At 47.6% G+C, this 23,022-nt stretch overlaps 1 protein-coding gene across 5 annotated transcripts in view; it reads left to right on the top strand.

Annotated features, from left to right (window-relative positions):
* PMFBP1 (polyamine modulated factor 1 binding protein 1) overlaps window positions 1-23,022 on the top strand; it is a 1,053,891-nt gene that overhangs the window by 422,309 nt on the left and 608,560 nt on the right. For all 5 annotated transcript variants that reach the window (XM_029608277.1, XM_029608279.1, XM_029608278.1 and 2 more), the window contains one exon: window positions 15,577-15,723. In XM_029608277.1, coding sequence (XP_029464137.1) covers window positions 15,577-15,723 — 147 coding nt within the window. The remainder of the gene's footprint in view (window positions 1-15,576; window positions 15,724-23,022) is intronic.

Here is a 23,022-nt window from a genome sequence, read left to right as displayed (position 1 = left end):
ACTGACACACTGAGCATGCCCAGCGTGCCACTATCCACGCGTCCAGGCGGGGTTCCTCTTCAGTCTCTCTTTTTGTGCAAAGCTGAAGCCTTGTGGCTGTGGAGCTCATGCTTTTTTGCTGTGAAAAACAACTTTAATTTTTTTTTCTCTTCTTTCACAAGTCCCGTCGGATCCCTCTGCATGTTTTTCGGGTTTTTCTGACTCAGTATTGGTACGTTTCCTTGGTAGTTTGTGGTCAGCCGATTGTGTTGCCTCCCGGTGGCCACCGGGCATCGACCGTGTGCCATGCTCTTTTTTTTTTCCCATGGCATCATCTGGTTCCACCATTGCCCCCAGTGACCCCACACCATGTCCATCACAGACTCCCATGAGGTCTGTGGCCTGTGCCTGGAGGCATTGCATGATGTCCTTGGCTGTGATCTTTGTGCCCAAATGACTCCCAAGGGTCGTCTGGCATGCCTGGACAAAGTGGCGAAGCTGTTTGATGCTAACAAATCGGAACCATTGACATTGGCGTCTGGGACTTTGACTCCGCATAAGGGAGTCTCGGCGACAGTCCCCTCTGTGTTCCTCTGCTACAGAGTTTTGGTTCAGAAATAGGAGCGGGGGACGAGTGAGGTCCATATCCTCATGGTCCAGGTCCAAATCCGGTTCCTGTCCCTCCCTCAGCTCTGGCTAAGGACCGGGGTGAGCACCAGGAAAAGTCCAGGAAGCACGGCATCGGTCTTCATCCTTGAAGAATTCGGACCACAGTAAGGCACCGACATCTGTTCCTCCGCCAAAGCAGTCCCATCCAGAGGATGTTGTACCCTCTGGACAACCCAAGGAACCTCTCGGATCCCCACTGATACCGGTGAAGGGTTTAGTAACTCCCCCACGGTTCTGGGGGCAATCCGATTCCACTGCCGCCTCCTCCTCAAGCTGTCCTGTCCTCGGCAGCCTTTGAGGAAGAGTTAGAGGCATGTGCAGCTTGCAGTCAGCTGGGTCCTGCAGGGCATCGAGCCTCCTGTTCCACTGGGACCACCACTTCTGCAGGAGCCAACTCCATTGGTACTTGCACCTCTGTTGAAGTGGCTGAACCTGCTGCTCTGTGTCTTACCATCGCAGTCAACCCCGATGCCTTAAGTCCTTTGTCCATCAAAGGATGCATTGCCGCTGCCTCCACCGGTTCCAATTCCGGTAAATGATTCCTTGGACGAGGGAGGTCCATCAGGGTCGATGGTGCCCAGGCCATGCACTAGCCCTCCTGGGGCCTTTGGGGCTGGTGCCCTCTATTCCCCTGATGCTCCCAATGCATATGGGGCCATGGGTGCCGATGCGCCCCTGGATTCCACCAGTGTCTTTAGTGTTTCCAAGGCCTTCAGGGTCTCAGCTTAAGACTCCGGTGGGGGGCTCACCTCATGTGTCTCCAGGCTTCTAAAGTGAGGAAGATGCTCCTACCATCCCTGGGAGGAAGAGGCATCAGTTTCCTCCACAGATGAATATGAGGACTTGCCTTCTAAACCCTCTCCCCCAGAGGAGAGGCGTAAGTCCCCACCAGAGGATCTGACGTTTGCTGGATTTGTAAAAGCCATGACGGAGTCAGTGCCTTTCCAGCTTTTAACAGAGCAGGATTCTAGGCATAAAATGTTAGAGTTCCTACAATGTATTGATGCTCTTAAAGAAGTGATGCCTGTGCCAGTACACGACATTTTTAAGGAGCTTGTTGTCCGGCTCTGGGAACATCCCATCTCCATCCCACTAGTGAACTGGAAGACCGACGCTATCTATCTCCTCCAGCCCACAAGGGGTTTTTTTGTTTTTTTTTTAAATTTTATTTTTTCATTTTCAAAAATACATCAAGAAAACAATCTTGTGTAATAAGCAGTATCCACAAACCAATATATACGCCTATCACAATAATATCTTTCCCTTTTCCGTCTGCTTTAAAGTCCTCGTTTCCTGGGGGTGATCCATTACTCTACCTCAGGAATAAAATTTAACATTAAAGAAAATACAGGCCCTATACAGGAGTTTCTAATAATTACGGATCCAACTACAGACCAATAGTACTTAGCCTTCCAATACAGGAGAGGACGTTATTATATCTAAAGAATACTTTTTTAGAAAATTCTCCAATTGCTCAGGTTGGAAGAATATATAGGAAACATTTTTGTATTTTATGTAACATTTACATGGATATTTGAGAATGTACATAGCGCCCAATTTTTGTACTTGAGGTCTTAATTTTAGAAATAATTTTCTTCTTAGCTGGGTACTTCTTGCCAAATCTGGGAATATTCCAACTTTTAGACCAAGAAAAGACTCAGTCCTATTACGAAAATATAGTCTCAGAATCCATTCACGGTCTGATTCAGGCAAAAAAGTCACTATGAGAGTAGCAGGCTTCACTTGTTCTCTCTGTGTCGTCTCAAGCATATTTGTTACATCTAATGCTGGAATTTCAGATGTATTCACAGGTGTTAACAATTGAAAATCTTTTTCTCCTTCCTTCTCTATTATTTTAAAAGCTGGTATATAGTATAACTTCGATGTTGGTGGTATTAAATCCTCTGATATCTTTAATATCTGAGTCAAATATTGCCTCCACATATCTCGTGGAGTCACCATAGGATCTCTAGGAAAGTTTATTAAACGCAAGTTTCTCCCTTTGATTTGATTCTCCATATTTTCTAAACGGTTCATTAACATGGAATTTCCTTTTATAATGTTGTTTTGAAGATTTCTCATTTCCTTTACTTCATTCTCAACCTTTCCACATCTTTCCATCTGTTTATTCATGTCTTCCTCTAATTTTCCCAATCTTTCCACAGTAGTATTTAAGACAGAAGCCAAGGGATTTATCTGGTTAAAGAGGTTATCATTAACCGTTTGAATTGCTTCCCATATCTTTTCTAAGGAAAAAGCTTCTGGTTTTATTAGTTCTTTCTTTTTAGGTAATATCAAAGATACTTTCCTTTCTGTTGGCGGCTGTATCGTACTGCCTGCAGCGTCTCCCAGGCCGATCACTTCCGCGGGTTGTGGCCTCTGTTGTTCCACCCTTCCGCCTTCATCGCTCAGCCACGATTCTCTGGCGGTTTCATTTTCACTTCCGCGGTTGGAATCGTCCCCGTTCGCTCCTCGCAGAGCTGCAGGGTTTCCTGGGGGCATCCGTGGTACCGGGGATAAGGTGGTATGGAGCTCTTGTGAGGAGGCGGTTTCCTCTTCCACCCGCTCTCCTCGCTGCGAGCTGTCCTCCGGCTTCTGCTCCCGTATTACGTGAGCATCCATGGGTCCTTGAATCCGGCCCTCAAAATGTTCGTTTTCTTTTTCTTTAGCGCGTCTTTTCCTGCCGGTATGAGGCATTTTCCCACAAAATCTTTCGTTACTCTTCAGAGCCCTGGTTACTCACGTCCGGACCCGTCGGCCATCTTGGAACCATCCAGCTGAGCCCACAAGGGTTTTGAACACCGATAAGTCCCACACCAATCGGTAGGGGTGAAATCAGCCTTGAAGAAGGCAAAGAGACTCTGGACTCATGCTTCGGCTCCCCAGAGTCATGAGCACAGAGCTCTGGATGCTCTTGGATGGCAGATATTCCAGGGCTCAATGTTGGCCTTATATTGGCCAATACTTCAGAAACCTCTGGAAACAGATCCAAGATTTGGTGGACACCTTCCACAACAGTTTCAGGACAATTTACAGAAGGTAGTTCTACAGGGCCTGCTCCCTCGATCTCAAAGATGCATACACCCATATTCCCATTTCTTCCGCAGATCAGAGGTTTCTTCGAGTCATGGTAGAAGGGGGAGCGCTATCAGTATCAGGTGCTGCTTTTTGGCCTGGATTCAGCGCCCCATGTCTTCACAAAATGTCTGAATGTGGTGGGGGCTTACCTCAGAAGGCAAGGGCTACACTTCTTCCCCTTCCTTTACGATTGGCTCATAAAGAGCGACTCCAGACAGAGGGCGGTGCATTCCCTACAGGTCAGCATACATGTTCTGGAGTACCTGAGATTTCTAATCAATTACCAGAAATCCCATCTCCAGCTGTCCCTACAGTTGGATTTCATCGGGGCCAGGTTCGATATGGTCCAGAGGAAGGCCTTCCTGCCATGGGACCAAGTGATACCCTTGCTGGGGAAGCGAGGGTTAATTTCCTCCTGCCCTCACATTTTGGCGCACCAGTTTCTGCACCTTTTGGGGCACATGGCAGCAACAGTTCATGTTACACCATTTGCACAGCTGAACTGTTGGATTTGTGGCATATTGTGGACTCTTGGTCGAAGTGGCGATGACTCCTCCCTCAGGGAGGGGCTCCGTGGGAAACCACAGCAATAGGCTAGACTCTAGTAAGCAGACACTGAGGGAAGAAAGCTTTATTGTACTGCTGATGTAAGTTGAATCTTGCTTCAAGGAAGGGATAGTACTGTAGGCCAGCGATTTCACAGTAAGCTCAGACAGTCTCTATAGATGATGGTCTCAACTGGATGTAGCAAGGTAGGGTAGTGTTCCGCAGCATGGGATAGGCCAAACCTGAAGGGTGGAATAAGGAGAGCTGGAGTGTAGTGATACTCACAGAGTGGCAGTGGTGGTAACTTCCTTGTAGAAGAATGGAGAAAGGGACCCGAGGTCCGAGATGCAGGATACCCTGAGCAGGCTAGGCCCTCGAGGAGCGAGTACCTAGGAGCGCCAAAGGATCCTGGAGGAAAGTAGATAGGACCCCCGAGGAGCAGGTTCCTAGGTTAGGTGTTGAACCCCGAAGGGCAGATAGAAGCGAGAGGCCCCCGAGGAGCGGGTACCCAGAGCTTCCATAGGAGCGAGTTACCCCGGAGGGTAGAGAGGAATCCAAGCGAGCAGCTTAGAAGTGGTCAGAGTAGCAAAACCGAAGTCCTTGCTAACTTGTTGGGCTATAATGGAGCGGAGGTTTAAATACCCGGAGGTACTGATATCATGTGGTGGGGACACCCCTGAGGTTCCCACCATGACGTATTCAAAAGTGAGGGTGGCGTGCGCGTGCCTAGGAGGCCTCAGGAAGAAGCATGGCAGACGGGGACGCCCATGCTGTGTCGGAGATGCCGAGGGTTTCGGCAATCAGCACCGGAGGCAGCCATCCTTCCCAGGGAGGAGGAAAAGGGTAGAAGAGAGGTGTGAGGCAGAGCGATCGCAGCCCTCTGCGACCGACGGAAACAACATGCAAATGCATAGGGCGCAGTGGACATTGCGCTCACAGAGGTGCCAAACCACCCAGAATCTTCGGGCTCGCATATTAGTCACCACTCCGCTTCGGCAATCTCTCATGTTTATTTATTTATTTTTATTTATTTAAAGTCTTTTCTATACCGTCGCTAAGTTATATACCATCGCAACGGTTTACATGTAGGCACATAAGTAAGTTTGGAGTAAGCGTACTGTAGTACATTCTAACCAGTGCCATTAAATTTCGGTTACATTAAATCATAAAAATACATACAAATGTTTAGTGATCTAGGTTCTGGCCAGGTGTACCAAGAAGGTACTTTACAGGTCAGAAAATCACATTTACTGTGTTATATTATTACATTCATTGTGTATTCAATATGTTAAAATATTGTAATGCACATTTATGAGAATAGTGCTGTGTGCCGGTGCTCTTCTGTTTATTCCAGTGTATTTTCTATTCTCCGGTCTCTTTATAAAAGGCTTGTTTAAAAAGCCATGTCTTTAGACCCTTTCCAACCTGGAGAAGGGGATGCCTTTCTGGATACCTTACCCCTAGATTGGCATCACCACAGATGCGTCCCACACGGGATGGGGAGCCCACATTGCAAATCTCAGTACCCAAGGCCATTGGTCCGTATAGGATCAGCATTTTCAGATAAACTTCCTGGAGGTGCAGGCGATCTGTTACACCCTATGGGCATTCTGGGAGCTCTTAACCAACAAAGTAGTTCTAGTTCAAACAGACAATCAAGTGACCATGTGGTATTTGAACAAGCAAGGGGGGACGGGATTGTACTTCCTCTGCTAAGAGGTAATGCAGATTTGGTCCTGGGCCCTCATGAGAGGCAGCTTTCTCTGAGCCGTGCACCTCCCGGACAACATCCTGGCAGATTCGCTGAGTCGGGCCTTCCAACCCCACAAATGGTCCTTGGATCAGGAGGTCGCGAACCACATCTTCCACCTGTGGGGGACCCCGGACATAGAACATAAGAACATGCCATACTAGGTCAGACCAAGGGTCCATCAAGCCCAGCATTCTGTTTCTAACAGTGGCCAATCCAGGCCATAAGAACCTGGCAAGTACCCAAAAACTAAGTCTATTCCATGTTACCGTTGCTAGTAACAGTAGTGGCTATTTTTCCAAGTCAACCCAATTAATAGCAGGTAATGGACTTCTCCTCCAAGAACTTATCCAAACCTTTTTTAAACCCAGCTACACTAACCGCACTAACCACATCCTCTGGCAACAAATTCCAGAGCTTAATTGTGCGTTGAGTAAAAAAGAACTTTCTCCGATTAGTTTTAAATGTGCCACATGCTAACTTCATGGAGTGCCCCCTAGTCTTTCTATTATCCGAAAGAGTAAAAAACCGATTCACATCTACCCGTTCTAGACCTCTCATGATTTTAAACACCTCTATCATATCCCCCCTCAGCCATCTCTTCTCCAAGCTGAAAAGTCCTAACCTCTTTAGTCTTTCCTCATAGGGGAGCTGTTCCATTCCCCTTATCATTTTGGTAACCCTTCTCTGTATCTTCTCCATCGCAATTATATCTTTTTTGAGATGCGGCGATCTGTTCGCCTCCCCGGAGAATAGGAAAGTGGATCGGTTCTGCTCCCTGGTCCCAGCGGGCAGGGGGTCAGTGTCAGATGCCTTTTCATGGTACTGGGGCAGTGGCCTCCTGTACGCTTATCCTCCCCTACTGATGGTCTCGAGAACACTTCAAAAACCCCAACAGGACTGAGGCACCATGATCATGATTGCTCCTTTTTGGCTGTGCCAGATTTGGTTCTCGCTTCTGCGAGAGCTGGCCTCCCGCCCTCCGATTTGGCTTGGCTCTGCCTAGACCTGATCACGCAGGACCAGAGCAGGCTGCGCCACCCCAAACTCCGAGCCTTATTCCTCATTGCTTGGATGTTGACCGGGTGACTGTACAAGTCCTAGGCCTTTCGAACGGCGTGCCTCGGGTCCTTTAGAGTTCAGGAAACCGTCCATGAGGTGTTCTTACAAACTCAAGTGGAAGAGGTTCTCGGTTTGGTGTGAAGCGCATAGTTTGAACCCGTTTTCATGTCCCACACCAAATCTTTTTGACTACCTATTACACCTCTCCGAGGCTGACTTGAAGACCACTTTGGTGAGGGTTCATCTCAGTGCCATTGGAGCATATCATCAGGGGATGGATGGGGCATCCTTTTCCACCCATCCACTTGTAGGGCGTTTCATACGGGGCTTATTGCAACTTAAGATCCCAGGGGCACCATTTGAGCCCCTGTGATCTTGTGATCTGAAGTACCTATCCTGGAATGTCACCTTCTTAGTAGCAGTCACCTCAGCCCGCAGGGTCAGTGAGCTTCAGGCTTTAGTGTCATATCCACCTTATACAGTTTTGTCATGATAAGGTGGTCTTAGGTACACACCTGAAGTTCCTGCCAAAACTGGAATTCCATCTCAACCAATCCATTGTGTTGCCTACCTTTTTTCCAAGACTGCATGCTCACCAGGGTGAGTGCACCCTGCACACTCTGGATTTTAAAAGGGCCCTGGCTTTTTACCTGGAACGAACAGCACCTCACTGCAAGTCCACTCAAAAGGTTGGGGGGTCGCAGTGTCCAAACTTACCTTATCTCATTGGCTAGCAGAATGTATTTCTTTCTGCTACGCACAAGCGGGACTGCAATTTGAGGGCCACATCAAAGCTCATTCTGTCCCAGTGATGTCAGTTTCGGTGGCTCACTTGCGTGCAGTACCCATGCACGAGACCTGCAAGGTGGTGACTTGGAGTTTACTCCACACATTCGTCTGTCATTATTGTCTGGACAAAGATGGACGACGTGACAGTCATTTTGGTCAGTTGGTCCTCTGTAATCTCTTTCAGCCATGAAAAACCCAACTCTTCTTGCCTTGGTCCCTTTCTTTGGGGCCAGGCTTGCTCCCCAGGTTTTGGCAGCTCTATTTGTTGTGCACGTTTGCACCTGTTAAAGGCTGCATATGTTGGGAGCAACCTGTAGCTAAATATTCACCCATGTGTGAGGTCTACCATCCTGCTTGTCCTTGGCGAAAGCAGAGTTGCTTACCTAAGGTGTTCTTCAAGGACAGCAGGATGGTAGTTCTCACAAAACCCGCCTGCCACCCTGTGGAGTTGGGTTTCTTTCAGTTTGATATTTTATTTTTGCGAACTCTGTTATAAGACTGAAGAGGGACCTCACATGGACGCGTGGATAGTGGTATGCTGGGCTCCATGTGATGATGTCACCCATGTGTGAGGACTAACATCCTGCTGTCCTTGGAGAACACCTGTTACAGGTAAGCAACTCTGCTTTCCTCTCTCCTTGCCCCCACTGCTGCGGTGAGAGATTGCCCCTTTCATACTTGACACCTCATTGCTCAGGCTCCATTTTTGGCCATTTGCAAATTGCAGCACACACATACCATTCTCAGAGGCAAACTCAATATCCCTTACAAATACATATGTTATCCATCTCCTTACACAAATACAAACAAAAGACTTGTTTCTGTGTCATAAAAGTGTGTCATATCTGCTATTGTAGATTGAAATTTGTCAAGTATCAGGAGGAAAGCGGCTAGAAGTTTTGATTTTTTTTTACAATGTAAAAATAAAGGTCAAGAAACTAGTCATGGGTGATACCTTTTAATAACTTAGTACATCTGTGACGAGCTTTACAGAGTTCTGCTTCCTGTCATTGTCTCTCTTGGGTTCACTGTAGTACTGCATCTATTGTATGATCCCTGCATTTGCCAATAATGTCTAATAGTCAAGGGAAGCTGTCAGAAAGCTGCCATTTTGGAAATCTACTTTTGCTTTCCTGGTTTTAGCTCTGTTTAAGGAGAGCGTCTAAAGGAAAGGCTGAGAGAGACATCTATTGCTGACTGTAGGCAATGCAGGGGGAAGAAAGGAAAGCAGTTATTACAAAATGCATCCCTGTGTAAGTTGTATGTAGATAAGGTCAGATCACACGATGAAAGAAAAATGATGTATACTGACAGAAGGAAAGGGACAGAGAGAATGACTGAGAGAAGGAATAATAACTATAATCTATAGATATTGTGCTTCCGGGAGCTTTTTATATAAAATGGTGAGGTCTTTGTTCCTTGGAGCTACTGTTGTATAATAAGCATGGTGACTTGGCTCTCAGGAGCTCCTTCAGTGTACTAAAAGCAGTGACTCAGCTCCTAGGAGTGTAAGCTCCTGCTGTAAAGAGCAGGGATTGGGCTTCTGCTGTATAATAAACTAAGGGGCTGATACAATACAGTGCGCTCACCCGAGCACATTGTTAACCCTCAGTTGGACGCAGGTAGCCTAGGCACTAATCAATCCCCTAATGCAATAAGGGGATTAGCGCATATTCAACGAGCGCCCAACGCAGAGTGAATCTAATAGCGCTCAACACACGCAAATGCATGTCACTGAGGCTATTAGGCATTCACTCCCGAAGCAAAAAAAAAAAAAATGTGCGTCTCGTACGCACATGTAGTTGTTTTCTATTAACGCCTGCCTGGAGCAGGCGTTAATAGCTGAGCCATCTAAAACAAGTACAGAAAAGCAGAAAACATGGCTTTTCTGTACTGCCTCCTACTTAATATCGTTGTGATATTAAGTAGGATGAAAAATTCAAGAAACAAAAAAAGTTTTAAAAAAAATAGACTGGTTCAGGAAACGGACGCTCAACTGACAAGCGTTCGCTTCCTGAACCCTCGGCATTGGTTTTCCTTACCAACGGCTAGCCATCACGAAAACTAGGCGTAGGTTTTTGTGACTCGGCCGTCCGCCGGTAAGGAAAACCAACGCCAATAAACCCGGCGTCGGTTTTCCTTGCTGGCGGATGGCTGAGTCACGAAAACTGATCGGGTTCTCATTAGCAAGGAAGCGCTAGGTTCACGTAAGCGACCCTAGTACCTCCTTGCTAACGCGACCCCCTAATTTAAATATTGCATGGCGCCCCCCTTAGGGGTGCCTGGGGCGTGTTAAGAAAGTGGGCGCTGACTGTTCATTGCCCGCTTTCTACGCAAATTTATTGCATCGACCCCTAAGAGATTCTGCCCAGGAGATCCTGCTGTTTGATGAGAATGAATGAGTTGGAAGGAGTGACGACACCAGGTAATCTGCTGCCTATAAAGGGAACTCAGCTTCACAACTCTTAAAAAAAAAAAAAAAAAAGTCTTTTAGCAGCTTCACAAAGATCACCCCCCAGTTAAGCATTTTAAATGAGGAATAAGACTTAGATGGGAGACAGATACAGGATCTGTGGTCTGTCAGCTCCTAGGAGGTTTTAAAAACTTGTAGAGACAGATTTCAATAATCAGAAAGATATTCAATAGGTTTTCAAACTGGAGACTGAAAACTTGAAAAACTGGTGGAAGGAAAGGCACAGATTGAAGAGGCCAGTGTGATAAGGTTTGAAATATATTTTTCCTTTATTGATGTCCAATTGTACAATCATAATTTTACATTTCATGCTTGGCCTTTTTTTTTTTGCAATATGTCTAAATGGATTTACATCGATCAAAAGAATAAGTAACTTGTAATATCTTTAACATCAAATAAACAACCAGAAAAAAGAGATTTCTAAACCAGTAACAATATTTAATGAAACAGGAAACTTAAATTGGAAGATAAATTGTGTTGAAAATAACAACAAAGTAATTTAGGACTAAGGGATAGCAGGGAAAAATGAAAGTACATAATGTAAAGGAGTAGCATAGCCAATGGAATTACTAGTGAAGAAAGAATATACAACAGAACACAGCATTTGGCCCAGTCCCAAAGCAAGGAAATGTCCTCAGATACATTGTGTACTTACACTGTTTCTCAAATAAGGAAGAGATTATGAACAAGTTGAAAGTGCTATACTCCTGGGTGTTGGGGAGTGTTTGTATAGATGTGATTGGTATTCATTTCCAGCAAGCTTGGCTGGGTGGGACCTCCTTCCAGGCTAGCCACCACTATTTGGCTGTGTTTATAGGTTCCACAGCTCTGGCTGGCATTCCCTGCTGTTCTCTACTATAGCCCCTTCTAGCAGTAACTCTGCCAGGTATGATCAAGCATTTGACTGTTGGTTCCAGGCTCTTGCAGCTGGCACAGACTTTTGACCACCACAGCACCCTCCAGTGCCTGTTTGCCCAGGTGATACAGATATTTGTGTCTGAGCAACAGATCCATGGACCCAGCCATCTACCCTACCTTTGCCAGCACAGCTAGGGTTGCCAGCTGGCTCCAGATTTTCAGGACAGGTTGATTCAGTTTTGGTTTTACTCCCCTGCATGCAGGTACTTATAGTCTTGTTTTTGTTAGGGAATGCTATAGGGAAAGCAGAATTTGTCCCAGCATTCAATGGGGTAAAACCAGGACTGGATCAGCCTGTTCCAAAATCTAGAGCCAGTTGGCAACCCTAAGCACAGCACTCTATATCACAGATAAGGGAAGATTGGACTGTAGGGGTTTCGGGCATACCCTGGTGGGCTGGTCAGGCCAATCATATGGCTTGTGGTGGTCGAAGCGGCCCCATTCCTGTGGAGCCATTTCAATCCGTACTCTTGTCCTGTACATAGTTTTCACAGGTTATTGTTCAGCTAAATTCTCTTGATCTAGTAATTGGTTGTTTAAATTTACTTCATTCTGCTTTGATATTAATTATACTGAAGGATCGCAGGTGGCACACCGGGTTATCTGGGGGTGCTTTTCAGCTTTTCTCTGACTCCATCTGCTGGAAGGGAGGCATAACCCAGCGGTCTGGACTGATCCTTGGTACTACAGGAACGAAAATTAGCAGGTAAGAACCAATTTTCCTTTACCTGATAATTTTCTTTTCTCCAAGGAAGGCAGGCCAATCCACAACCCGCCCTGGGCTGCCTACTTGCTTTTAGTTTGTTCCTTAGGTCAGATGACGAAGAGTGTTATTTCTGTTAATTTATTAGTGGAGTGATAAATGCCATATCCATCTATTATGATTACTGCATGTTAATTCTTTTACCTGAGCTCAGTGTTACCAATTGGTTGGAATCATAAGTGGTTGATTATTAATAGTCATGTTCCAAGAATAATCAGTTTGTCCACAGTTTGGCTTTTCTAGAGAATACTGGTGGGCTGATGTCGGGGCGGGGCTATATGTCTGTGATGTCAGCGAGTCAGCTTTACTCTGTCTTCATCTGCTGATAGAGGTACATAACCCACTTCTGTGGATTGGCCTGCCTTCCTTAGAGGAAAGGAAATTATCAGGTAAATAGTAATTTCTCCTGCACTGTTCTATTATTTTTTTAATCTGTTCAAATCAGCAAGTAAAGATTAGTTTTGCATTAAAAATTGCGGAAATATGTTGTATTTAAATTTGTGCGAAACAATAGCTAACAAACGGGGAAATACATCAATCTCTAATGTGCGTTAAACAGCGTATATCATACGATAGAGCACTATCATAGGAATGTTATGCAATATATGCAATATTTTGCTTCTCCCTGCCCAGGTTCCCTCCCCATTACAGTGACCTTTTTTGTGATTTGCATGCATGAATAATGCAAATGCATGCAAAGAAGATTAGGCAATCTGATGCAAATATTTTATCATGGCCGACCGAGAAGTTGGTCAGTCACGATAAAATATCTACACGTGGGTCCTGAGACTCCCGCTTCACATTTAAAGAGCTGGCTAAAAAAAAAAGTTGCGTGGTCAAACGAGCAAGTTGAGCAAGGGTCAGTGCTGACTCCTGTCTCAACTCAGGGCTGCCACTCGGCAGCCCCGACTCCCCCAAAGTGAAAAGATAGTTAACATGTAGCCACATGGTGACGGTCTCGTCCCTCTCGCCCCCTTCCCTCAAAATTGTAGTTAGTATAGCAAGAGGATTCCCCTCCAACCTCTTGACGCCCCCATGTCTTAAAAAAGAATTAAGATCACAAGCCCTGGCCCCAGCTCTCCCCTTCCTATACCCACCCGCACTCCCTTCCCACACACCCCCCCAAAACCATAAAATCCAGTAGTGGCTCCTGCACTTTAACCAGGGAGCAACTTTGCACCCAGCTCGATCAGCACTGTTTCCCTAAATCAGGCTCTAATTCTTTTTTTTTAGCTAGCGGGGGTACCAAGGGGTGGGAGTGGGATGGCCTTGCTATACTACTATTTGGGGAGAAAGGGGGCGGGGGCTACTTATTGGTACTACTTTAGTGGGAATTGTAGTGGGGGGCTGGGACTGTTGCCGCATGGATACAAATTAACTGGAGGAGTCAAGGTCATCTCGAGTGGCAGCCCTCGGTTGAGACAGAGTCATCACTAACCACCACTCAACCTTCCCATTTTGCTGCAATTTTTTATGGGGGGGGGCCAACAGCTCTTTAAGGCGAAGGCAGTCCCTTGAGGTTGGGGCTGCCATCGTGTTAAAAGGCCATTAGGCACGTACTTTTGCCCCACGGTGTTTGGCCATGAGACAAAAGAATGCACCATAGAGCTGCAGTGTTTTTTTGGGGGGAGGAGCCGCACTATCATGTTGACACTCCCCTCGCAATATTGGGATTTCTCCATGAAAAAATATCATTGCTTAATGCATCTAAGGGCAAGAGCAGTATACCAAAAGATTGCCAAAAGAGAGAGACAGAAATTGCACTTAGCTCCAGCTAACTGGTGTGTTGAAGCCTTCTACTTGACTTCTCATATCATCTAGGATTGAGCCAGAGAAATGCAGAGTGGCAGAAATCCAGTAGCCAATAACAATAATAAAAACGGATTTATCCTCCAGTTTTCTCCAGTAGGTGGTCAGATGACAGTTTAGCTTCAAAGGAATATCAACTGCTATGGGAATATGGCTTCTACCATAATTTGCTAAGGCGACAGAAATGCAAAATATTTTCAGCAACAAGATGAATTTGAATTTAGGCAGTGAAAGTATGAAAAGCAAAAGGAGGGTACAAATAGAAATCGCACAGATCAGTTCTGTTTCACTTCCACATTACAGGAGGAGAACAGCAGACAAATGTAATAGGGTGTGATTGGCTGGGCAAAAACTGTATACTTATAAGAACTGGAGTATGGTGTAATTTTGGAGACATTTTGGAGCATACTATTAACTCAAAAGTGTAAATGAACATAAGAAATTGCCATACTGGGTCAGACCAAGGGTCCATCAAGCCCAACATCCTGTTTTCAACAGTGGCCAATCCAGGCTACAAGTACCCAAAAATTAAGTATATCCCATGCTGCTGATGCTAATAATACAGTGGCTATTTTCTAAGTCAACTTGATTAATAGCAGATAATGGACTTCTCCAAGAACTTATCCAAACGTTTTTTAAACCCAGCTACACTAACTGCACTAACCACATCCCCTGGCAACAAATTCCAGAGCTTAGTTGTGTGTTGAGTGAATTTTCTCCAATTAGTTTTAAATGTGCTACATGCTAACTTCATGGAGTGCCCCCTAGTCCTTCTATTATCTGAAAGAGTAAATAACCGATTCACAATTATCCGTTCTAGACCTCTCATGATTTTAAACACCTCTATCATATCCCCCCTCAGCCATCTCCTCTCCAAGCTGAACACGCCTAACCTCTTTAGTCTTTCCTCATAGGGGAGCTGTTCCATCCCCATTATCATTTTGGTCGCCCTTCTCTGTACCTTCTTCATATTTATCCTTCTCCAACTATATCTTTTTTGAGATGCGGTGACCAGAATTGTACACAGTATTCAAGGTGTGGTCTCACCATGGAGCAATACAGAGGCATTATGACATTTTCTGTTTTCTTCACCATTCCCTTCCTAATAATTCCTAACATTCTGTTTGCTTTTTTGACTGCTGCAGCACACTGAGCCGACGATTTCAATGTTTTATCCACTATGTCACCTAGATCTCTTTCCTGGGTGGGAGCTCCTAATATGGAACCTACATTGTGTAACTATAGTATGGGTTATGTTTCCCTATATGCATCACCTTGCCCTTATCCACATTAAATATCATCTGCCATTTGGATGCCCAATTTTCCAGTCTCACAAGGTCCTCCTGCAATTTATCACAATCTGCTTATGATTTAACTACTCTGAATAATTTTGTATCAACTGCAAATTTGATTACCTCACTCATCATATTCCTTTCCAGATCATTTATAAATATATTGAAAAGCACAGGTCCCAGTACAGAGAATGACTTGGCTATTGAAAAGATTATGACCCTTTGAAAATGTAAGCAGGTGAGAGGCAGATAGTTATGTTTTTAAGACAAGAAAGAGAAGGGCATAGTTGTGATTATTTCTGAAGAAAAGGGTAGGTATGGTGGAAAATATGTAATTGTAACTGATGGAAGATTGGTTTGGGAAGGATGGCAGAGAAGTGGCAAAGGTGTAATATTGTTTCATTCATCTTTGACTTACATTTCTCTCACTTGCTTTGTTGTATGTCAGGCTGCTGAAAGGAGTGAACTGTACCAGAAGCTTCAGGAAGCTCATCGAGATCTAAGTGCACGTTCCTTGTTACAGGAGGCAACCATTATTGACCTGAGCAGTCAAAGCCACAAGCATGTGGAGAACATGACGTATGCTAAAGAACAGGTACCTGATTATAATACTACAGCTTCTTCCTGTAGACACTACGAGGTCAAAATTCAAAAACTATTTAGACGGATAACTTGTGAGTTATCAATCTAAATGGCAAGGTTTCTTATATTCAGCCACTTAAACAGCTAAATTATAGCCGGATAAGTCATTATCCGGCTATAATTTAGCCGATAAAAAAAAGCATTCTGGAGCATTCCAAACCTATCCAGCTAACTTTCAGTTATATCCAACTTCAGAGCAAGAGTAAAATTATTCGGTTTGTGTGGCTGAATAACCTGCCACTTAACTGAATATCTTTTGAAGATATCTAGCTAAGTGGCAATCTTGTTGGAAAAAGAAAAAGCTGTAAATCTCCTGGCCAGATTGTCCCCGCCTCCTTCTCCACCACTCATCATTGCACCTGCTGCTTGCAGAGCCTCCCTCCAAACCCATAAAGTGTTACTGGCCTTCTTCGAGGACAAGCAGGATGATAGTCCTCACTCATGGGTGACGACATCAGATGGAGCCCTGACATGGAAAGCTTATGTCAAAGTTTCTAGAACTCTGACTTGGCATACTGAACATACCCAGCATGCCCTATATCGGATGCCCACATGGAGTCCCTCTCCAGTTTCTCTTGTTCTGTGGAGCTGAAGCATCGCGGTTGGTGAGCTCTTTTCGGCCTAGTGAGGAAAACTTTAATTTCCTGGCGTGTAGCCAGATGGACTCAGAACGAATGGGTATAGTATCCGCGTGCTAGCAGTTGGAGACGGATCTGACGTCAGCACGGGCGTATATATACCCTCACAGGAAGCGTAGCAACTTAGTAATTTCCGTCTCCAAAGCAGTTTGGAGAGCCTGCATGCTCGCTAAGCGTGTTTTCCAAATGTACTTTCTATTTTCTACTTTCTACTTTCTTTCCACTACAACTTCTACAACATCGAGCCCCGCACTCCTGCGATGATACCCTAAGGTCCCTCCCCCAGTAGAGTTTCCCGGGGTGATTTCCGTGATCCCCTGGAGGTCTAAGTCCTCGGTCCGGTGGCCGAATCGCGGTAGGGACATAGCCTCCGGGCGAGGTTCGGGTGAGGCATACGAGGCGCCTCGGTCCCGGTGTGGACGAGGCAGCGGGTGCATATCCTCAAACGTGGCGGTGAAGGTACTTGCCCTCTCCCCCCGCAGCCGGAGACCGCCCATGTTCCAGCCGGGAAGCGCCGAGGATCAGGTAAGGCGTACATCTCTTATTTCTGGTCTCCGAGGAACAGAGGATCGGCGGCGTGGCACGCTGTGGAAGGCGCCATTTTGTGGGCCTTGTTCTGGTATTGAGCACCCGTAATAGGCGCGGCTCTATTTCTCCTTGTGCGTATATTGCCTTATTGCTGAGAGCATATTGAATGCCATTGAGCGTGTATTGCTAACCGCTTATTGCTGAGAGCATATTGAAAGCCATTGAGTGTGTATTGCTAAACGCATATTGCTGAGAGCCTATTGAAGGCCATTGAGCGTGTATTGCTAAACGCATATTGCTGAGAGCCTATTGAAGGCCATTGAGCGTGTATTGCTAACCACTTATTGCTGAGAGCCTATTGAATGCCATTGAGCGTGTATTGCTAACCGCTTATTGCTGAGAGCCTATTGAAAGCCATTGAGCGTGTATTGTTAACTGCATATTGCTGAGAGCATATTGCATACAATTGAGCTGTTTTCATGACCGCCTATTGCTGAGAACATATTACATATTATTATTCTTGTGCGCCTGTTGTATTAAGCGCATATTGCTGCCGCATATTATTATTCTTGTGCGCCTGTTGTATTAAGCGCATATTGCTGCCGCATATTATTATTCTTGTGCGCCTGTTAAGCGCATATTGCTGCCGCATATTATTATTGTGCGCCTGTTGTATTAAGAATATATTATTGCCGCTTCTCTTTTAGCGTCAATGGAACAGAACGCATCAGCGTCTTCAGCGGCGGCGCCAGCTGCCTCAGGCATTAAAGCCCTTGGCCTCTGCTCTGCATGCCAGCTTAGAGCCACGCACAGTGAAGAGCCAGACTCCCTATGTGCCCAATGTGAGGAGGCCGTGGGACCCTCGGGCCAGGACCAGTCTCAGCCACGATTTGCTGACAGTTCCCCAGGGGCTACCCCGGATTTAGCGGGCAGTCTCGACCAATCGGGAATCCCGGGGGATCTTGTACCCCAGCGATTAGAGGCTGCTTCCATTTCCTGGGTGGATCTCTTTAAGGGGATTCATGCCTTTGTACAGATGCAAACGGCTTCCTGTCCAGCCCCTGCGGTTCCTGCTGTTCCTGTTGTTCCTGCGGTTGCGGCGGTTCCTGCGGTGGCTGCGACCGCGGCGGCTGCTGCGGCTGCCGCTGCAGTGGCGGCTCCTGCGGATCCTGTTCCTGGACCATCACGCCCTTATCGTGAGCGGGTCCTCCCGCCGCTGGACAGTCCAGATCAGTCAGACCAGGAGGTTTCACCGGATGAGTCCGAACTCCTGGACGAGGGTGAACTTCCCCCAGGGATTGAGCCCTATAGAACCATGAGGCGGTTCTTCCCTAAGGAGGATCTCTCCGACCTGGTGTCTCAGTGTCTGGCGGAGTTGGATGTTACAGGTCCCAGCGCATCGGTACCCTCTGCGCAGAACCCCCTGCTGGAAGGTCTTCGTCCTACAGCCCGCCATTTTCCATTCTTGCAAGCAGCACAACAACTGGGCTCTGGGCATGTACCCATTGGCACCGGCTATCCAGGGCCTGCTGGCGTGCTCTCAGGTGGACGCCTTGATTAGCGCTGTGGGCAAGCGCACTACCATTCCAGTTGAGGGGGGGACGGCCCTCAAGGAGCCTCATGACCGGCAATTGGACGCCATTCTGAAACAGACCTTTGAGGTGGCAGCTCTATCTTTGCGGATCGCGACCCTCTGCACAGTGGTAACACGTGCCTGTTTGTCACAGGTCAGGAACAACGCTCCAGCAGCTGACATGGAGTCAGCTCTTTCGTTCCTCACGGATGCTGCATCAGACCTAGTCCGGACAACAGCTAAGGGGATCTCATCCTCCGTAGCCGCCAGGAGGCAGCTCTGGATCCGGAGATGGTCAGCTGATGCGCCTTCAAAGACACGCCTCACCAGATTGCCCTTTAAGGGCTCTTTCTTATTTGGCAGCGACCTTGATAAACTGGCCAGTACATGGGGTGCCTCTCCAGTGCCTAGACTGCCGGAAGATCGGTTCAGAAGGGGCCAGCGCGCCTTCCCAAGGCCCTCCAGGGGCAGTAGTTCACAGTGCTTTGTTCCATACAGGAGTCGCTACCAGGCACCACGTCCTCAGGCCAGGAATCAGTCCTTTCGGACCAAGCAGCGCAAGAGGGGAGCAGGCCCGGGCTCAGGTCCTGGCCGCGCCTCCCAATGAGAATCCGCCGATTCATCTGGGGGACGGAGCCATAGGGGGCAGGTTAACCCTCTTCTACCCCAGATGGGTCGAGATCACGTCGGACCAGTGGGTCCTCGCCATTATCCGAGAGGGATATTATCTGGACTTTCATCATCTCCCTCCGGACAAGTTTGTGGAATCGTCATGTCCCATACACAAGAAGGCAGCATTGGAAGCTACCTTGGCGAGGCTCCTGTCCTTGAAAGCCATCATCCCAGTACCTGCCTGGGAAGTGAATTCTGGACACTATTCCATTTATTTCATGGTACCCAAGAAAGGTGGCACCTTTCGGCCTGTACTGGACCTCAAGTCCGTCAATCGATACTTACGGGTCCCGAGGTTTCGCATGGAAACTCTGCGCTCCGTCAAGACTGCAGTACAGCCAGGAGAATTCCTCACGGCATTAGACTTGTCGGAAGCCTACCTGCATATCCCGATCCATCCGGATCATCAGCGCTACCTACGCTTCAAGGTTCTGGGTCACCACTTCCAATTCCGGGCTCTGCCCTTCGGATTGGCCACGTCACCGCGGACCTTCACCAAGGTGGTTGTCGTGGTAGCAGTGGCCCTCAGGCGGGAAGGAATTCTGGTCCATCCCTACTTAGACGATTGGCTGATCAGGGCGAAATCACGAGAGGAGAGTCATCGGACAACCGACAGAGTGATCGCCCTTCTGGAAAGCTTGGGCTGGGTAATCAACCTCAGCAAGAGTTGCCTACAGCCTTCCCAGTCACTGGAATACCTGGGAGTACAGTTCGATACGCAGGCAGACACAGTCAGTCTCACTACCAAGAGAAGGTTGAAACTTCAGACGCATATCCAGTACTTGATGGGAGCCAGTCGGCCCATAGCTTGGGATTATCTGCAGGTTCTTGGTCTCATGGCATCCACCCTGGAAGTGGTACCTTGGGCAAGGGCCCATATGAGACTTCTACAACACTTCCTGCTCTCTCGCTGGAGCCCTCGTCTACGGAACTGTTCCACGCACCTACCTCTGCCTGCCAGAGTCCGGACACAGTTACGATGGTGGCTACAGTCCGACCACATGAGCAAGGGGTCGAGGATGTCCTCCCCCACGTGGACCCTGCTCACCACAGATGCCAGCCTGAGCGGCTGGGGAGCACACTGCGAAGGACTCACCGCACAAGGGTGGTGGCGCGGAGAAGAGTCAGCGTGGAACATCAACCGTCTAGAGGCTCGGGCAGTCCGATTGGCATGCCTTCGATTTGCTCACAGACTGAAGAACAGAGCAGTCAGAGTGATGTCCGACAACGCCACCACGGTGGCATACATCAACCGTCAGGGCGGAACCAGAAGCCGACAAGTATCTCTGGAGATCGCCCCACTGATGGTTTGGGCAGAGGTGAATCTTCAGGACATCTCCGCCGTCCACATTGCCGGGAAGGACAACACCACGGCAGACTTCCTCAGCAGAGAGCGTCTAAATCCGGGAGAGTGGCAGCTGTCACCCACAGCCTTCCAGATGATTGTGGATCACTGGGGGATTCTGGACATGGATTTACTGGCGGACAAGTCCAATGCTCAAGTACCCAGATACTTCAGCCACAAGCCCGATCCGTTCTCCCACGGAATCGATGCCCTGGTTCAGCCGTGGCCTCCAGGGACTCTGCTATACGCATTTCCTCCGTGGCCTCTGCTGGGCGCCATCATCCACAAGATTCAGAAACACCGGGGCCTAGTTCTTCTAGTGGCACCAAACTGGCCAAGAAGACCCTGGTACGCGGACAGGAGAAGACTACTGGCAGGGGAGCCCCTTCCCCTGCCTCCTCTCCGGGACCTTCTACGTCAAGGTCCCATCCTCCACGAGGATCCGGCTCAATTCTCTCTTACGGTCTGGCCATTGAGAGGGCTAGACTGAAGAAAAGAGGTTACTCGGAGCCCGTGATACATACACTCCTCCGAGCTCGCAAGTTTTCCACATCCCTCACCTATGTAAGGATCTGGAGAGTATTTGAAGCATGGTGCGACACTCATGGCACCAATCCACATGTGACCACGATCCCTATTGTGTTGGATTTCCTGCAAGATGGACTTCAGAAGGGTCTCTCCCTCAGCTCCATCAAGGTTCAGGTGGCTGCGCTGTCTTGCTATGGCCCCAGGAGGGATGGCAAGACCATCGCCAAGCACCCGGATGTTTCTCGCTTCCTGCAAGGAGTCAAGCATATTCGTCCGCCACTGAAGTGGCCTGTGCCTTTATGGAACCTCAACCTTGTTTTGGATTTCCTCGCGGGATCCACCTTCAGACCCCTTCGGGGCCTGTCTCTCCATTCTCTAACCTTGAAGATGGTGTTCTTATTGGCGGTGTGTTCCGCACGCCGCGTCTCAGAGCTACAAGCACTGTCCTGCCGTGATCCCTTTCTGAGAATCACCCCAGAGCCTATCCATCTTCGCACGGTTCCCTCCTTTTTACCTAAAGTGGTTTCACAGTTTCACCTTAATCAGACTATATCCTTGCCTACCACGGCAGGTTTGAAGAAATCTGAAGAAGGACGTTTGCTACGCCATCTCGACATAGGCAGACTGCTGCCTAGATATCTGGAAGTGACACAAGAACTACGAAAGACAGACCATCTGTTTGTCCTGCACAGCGGGAAACGACAAGGGGAAGCGGCCTCTCGGCCCACCATCGCCTGCTGGATTAAAGAAGTTATCAGAGCAGCTTACGTGGAGGCTGGAAAGTCTCCGCCTCTACAAGTCAAGGTTCATTCTACCAGAGCACAAGCGGCATCCTGGGCGGAATCCAGGATACTGTCGCCTGCAGACATATGTAAAGCGGCGACATGGTCCTCCCTCCATACCTTCTCCAGGTTCTACCGTCTGGATGTCCAGGCTAGGGAGGACTCAGCATTTGCGAGGGCGGTACTACTTGGTCCTCAGGCAGCCTCCCGCCCAGGCTGGGAGTAAAGCTTTTGTACATCCCATTCGTTCTGAGTCCATCTGGCTACACGCCAGGAAATGTTGAGATTACTTACCTGATAATCTCCTTTTCCTTAGTGTAGACAGATGGACTCAGCATCCCGCCCAGCTGCCTGTGTACATGGGTTTTCACCGAGTCAAGGTAAGCCATGTCATCTGTTTCCATAAGAGCGTACACTCTACCAGGTGTCAACGCCTTCCGGTTGGGAATGCTGGCGGTCTCCAGCTACTATCACTCGGTCAGGGGAATCCTGTTTCACTTTTCACTGAGCGTCAGTACAGACATCCATAACAGCTTTTGCAAGGAAGATTACTAAGTTGCTACGCTTCCTGTGGGGGTATATATACGCCCGTGCTGACGTCAGATCCGTCTCCAACTGCTAGCACGCGGATACTATACCCATTCGTTCTGAGTCCATCTGTCTACACTAAGGAAAAGGAGATTATCAGGTAAGTAATCTCAACATTGCCTCTTTTTGCAGTTTTTGGAAACGTTCTATGCGGGGTCCCTCTCGATCCATCCCTGATAGCATTTCTTTTTTTTTAATTGACAATTTTTATTGCTGTTAGAATCAAATATAAAAGTACAGCATAAAGTGAGGCAAAACAGTCACCTATGGCATATGCCTAAGTGGAAAATACTAGATAATTAGCATAAGAAAAACAAGCAACATTAGTAACGTAGTCCCCAATTCCCCTCCCCCCCCTTATGCCAATCATAGTCCATCTACTCCGATTCGGCGGTGCACCATCCCATCCATCCGCTCCGTTAAAGGAAAAAAGAAAGTCTTAAGGAGGTGGAGCATGGTACAAAGTCTTATACTGGTGTCGTGAAGGTGAGAGGTCTCCATGCGATGTATGGCTCCCAGGTGGTATTGAATTTAGAGAGACGATATTTCAGCGCCGTGAGGCGATATAGAGTGCAAGTCCTATCCAAGCGATTTAGCA

This window comes from Rhinatrema bivittatum, chromosome 7 (genome assembly GCF_901001135.1).
Source record: "Rhinatrema bivittatum chromosome 7, aRhiBiv1.1, whole genome shotgun sequence".
Lineage (NCBI taxonomy): Eukaryota > Metazoa > Chordata > Amphibia > Gymnophiona > Rhinatrematidae > Rhinatrema > Rhinatrema bivittatum.
The sequence above is the reverse complement of the archived record's forward strand: the minus strand, read 5'-3'. Positions and strand labels throughout refer to the sequence as shown.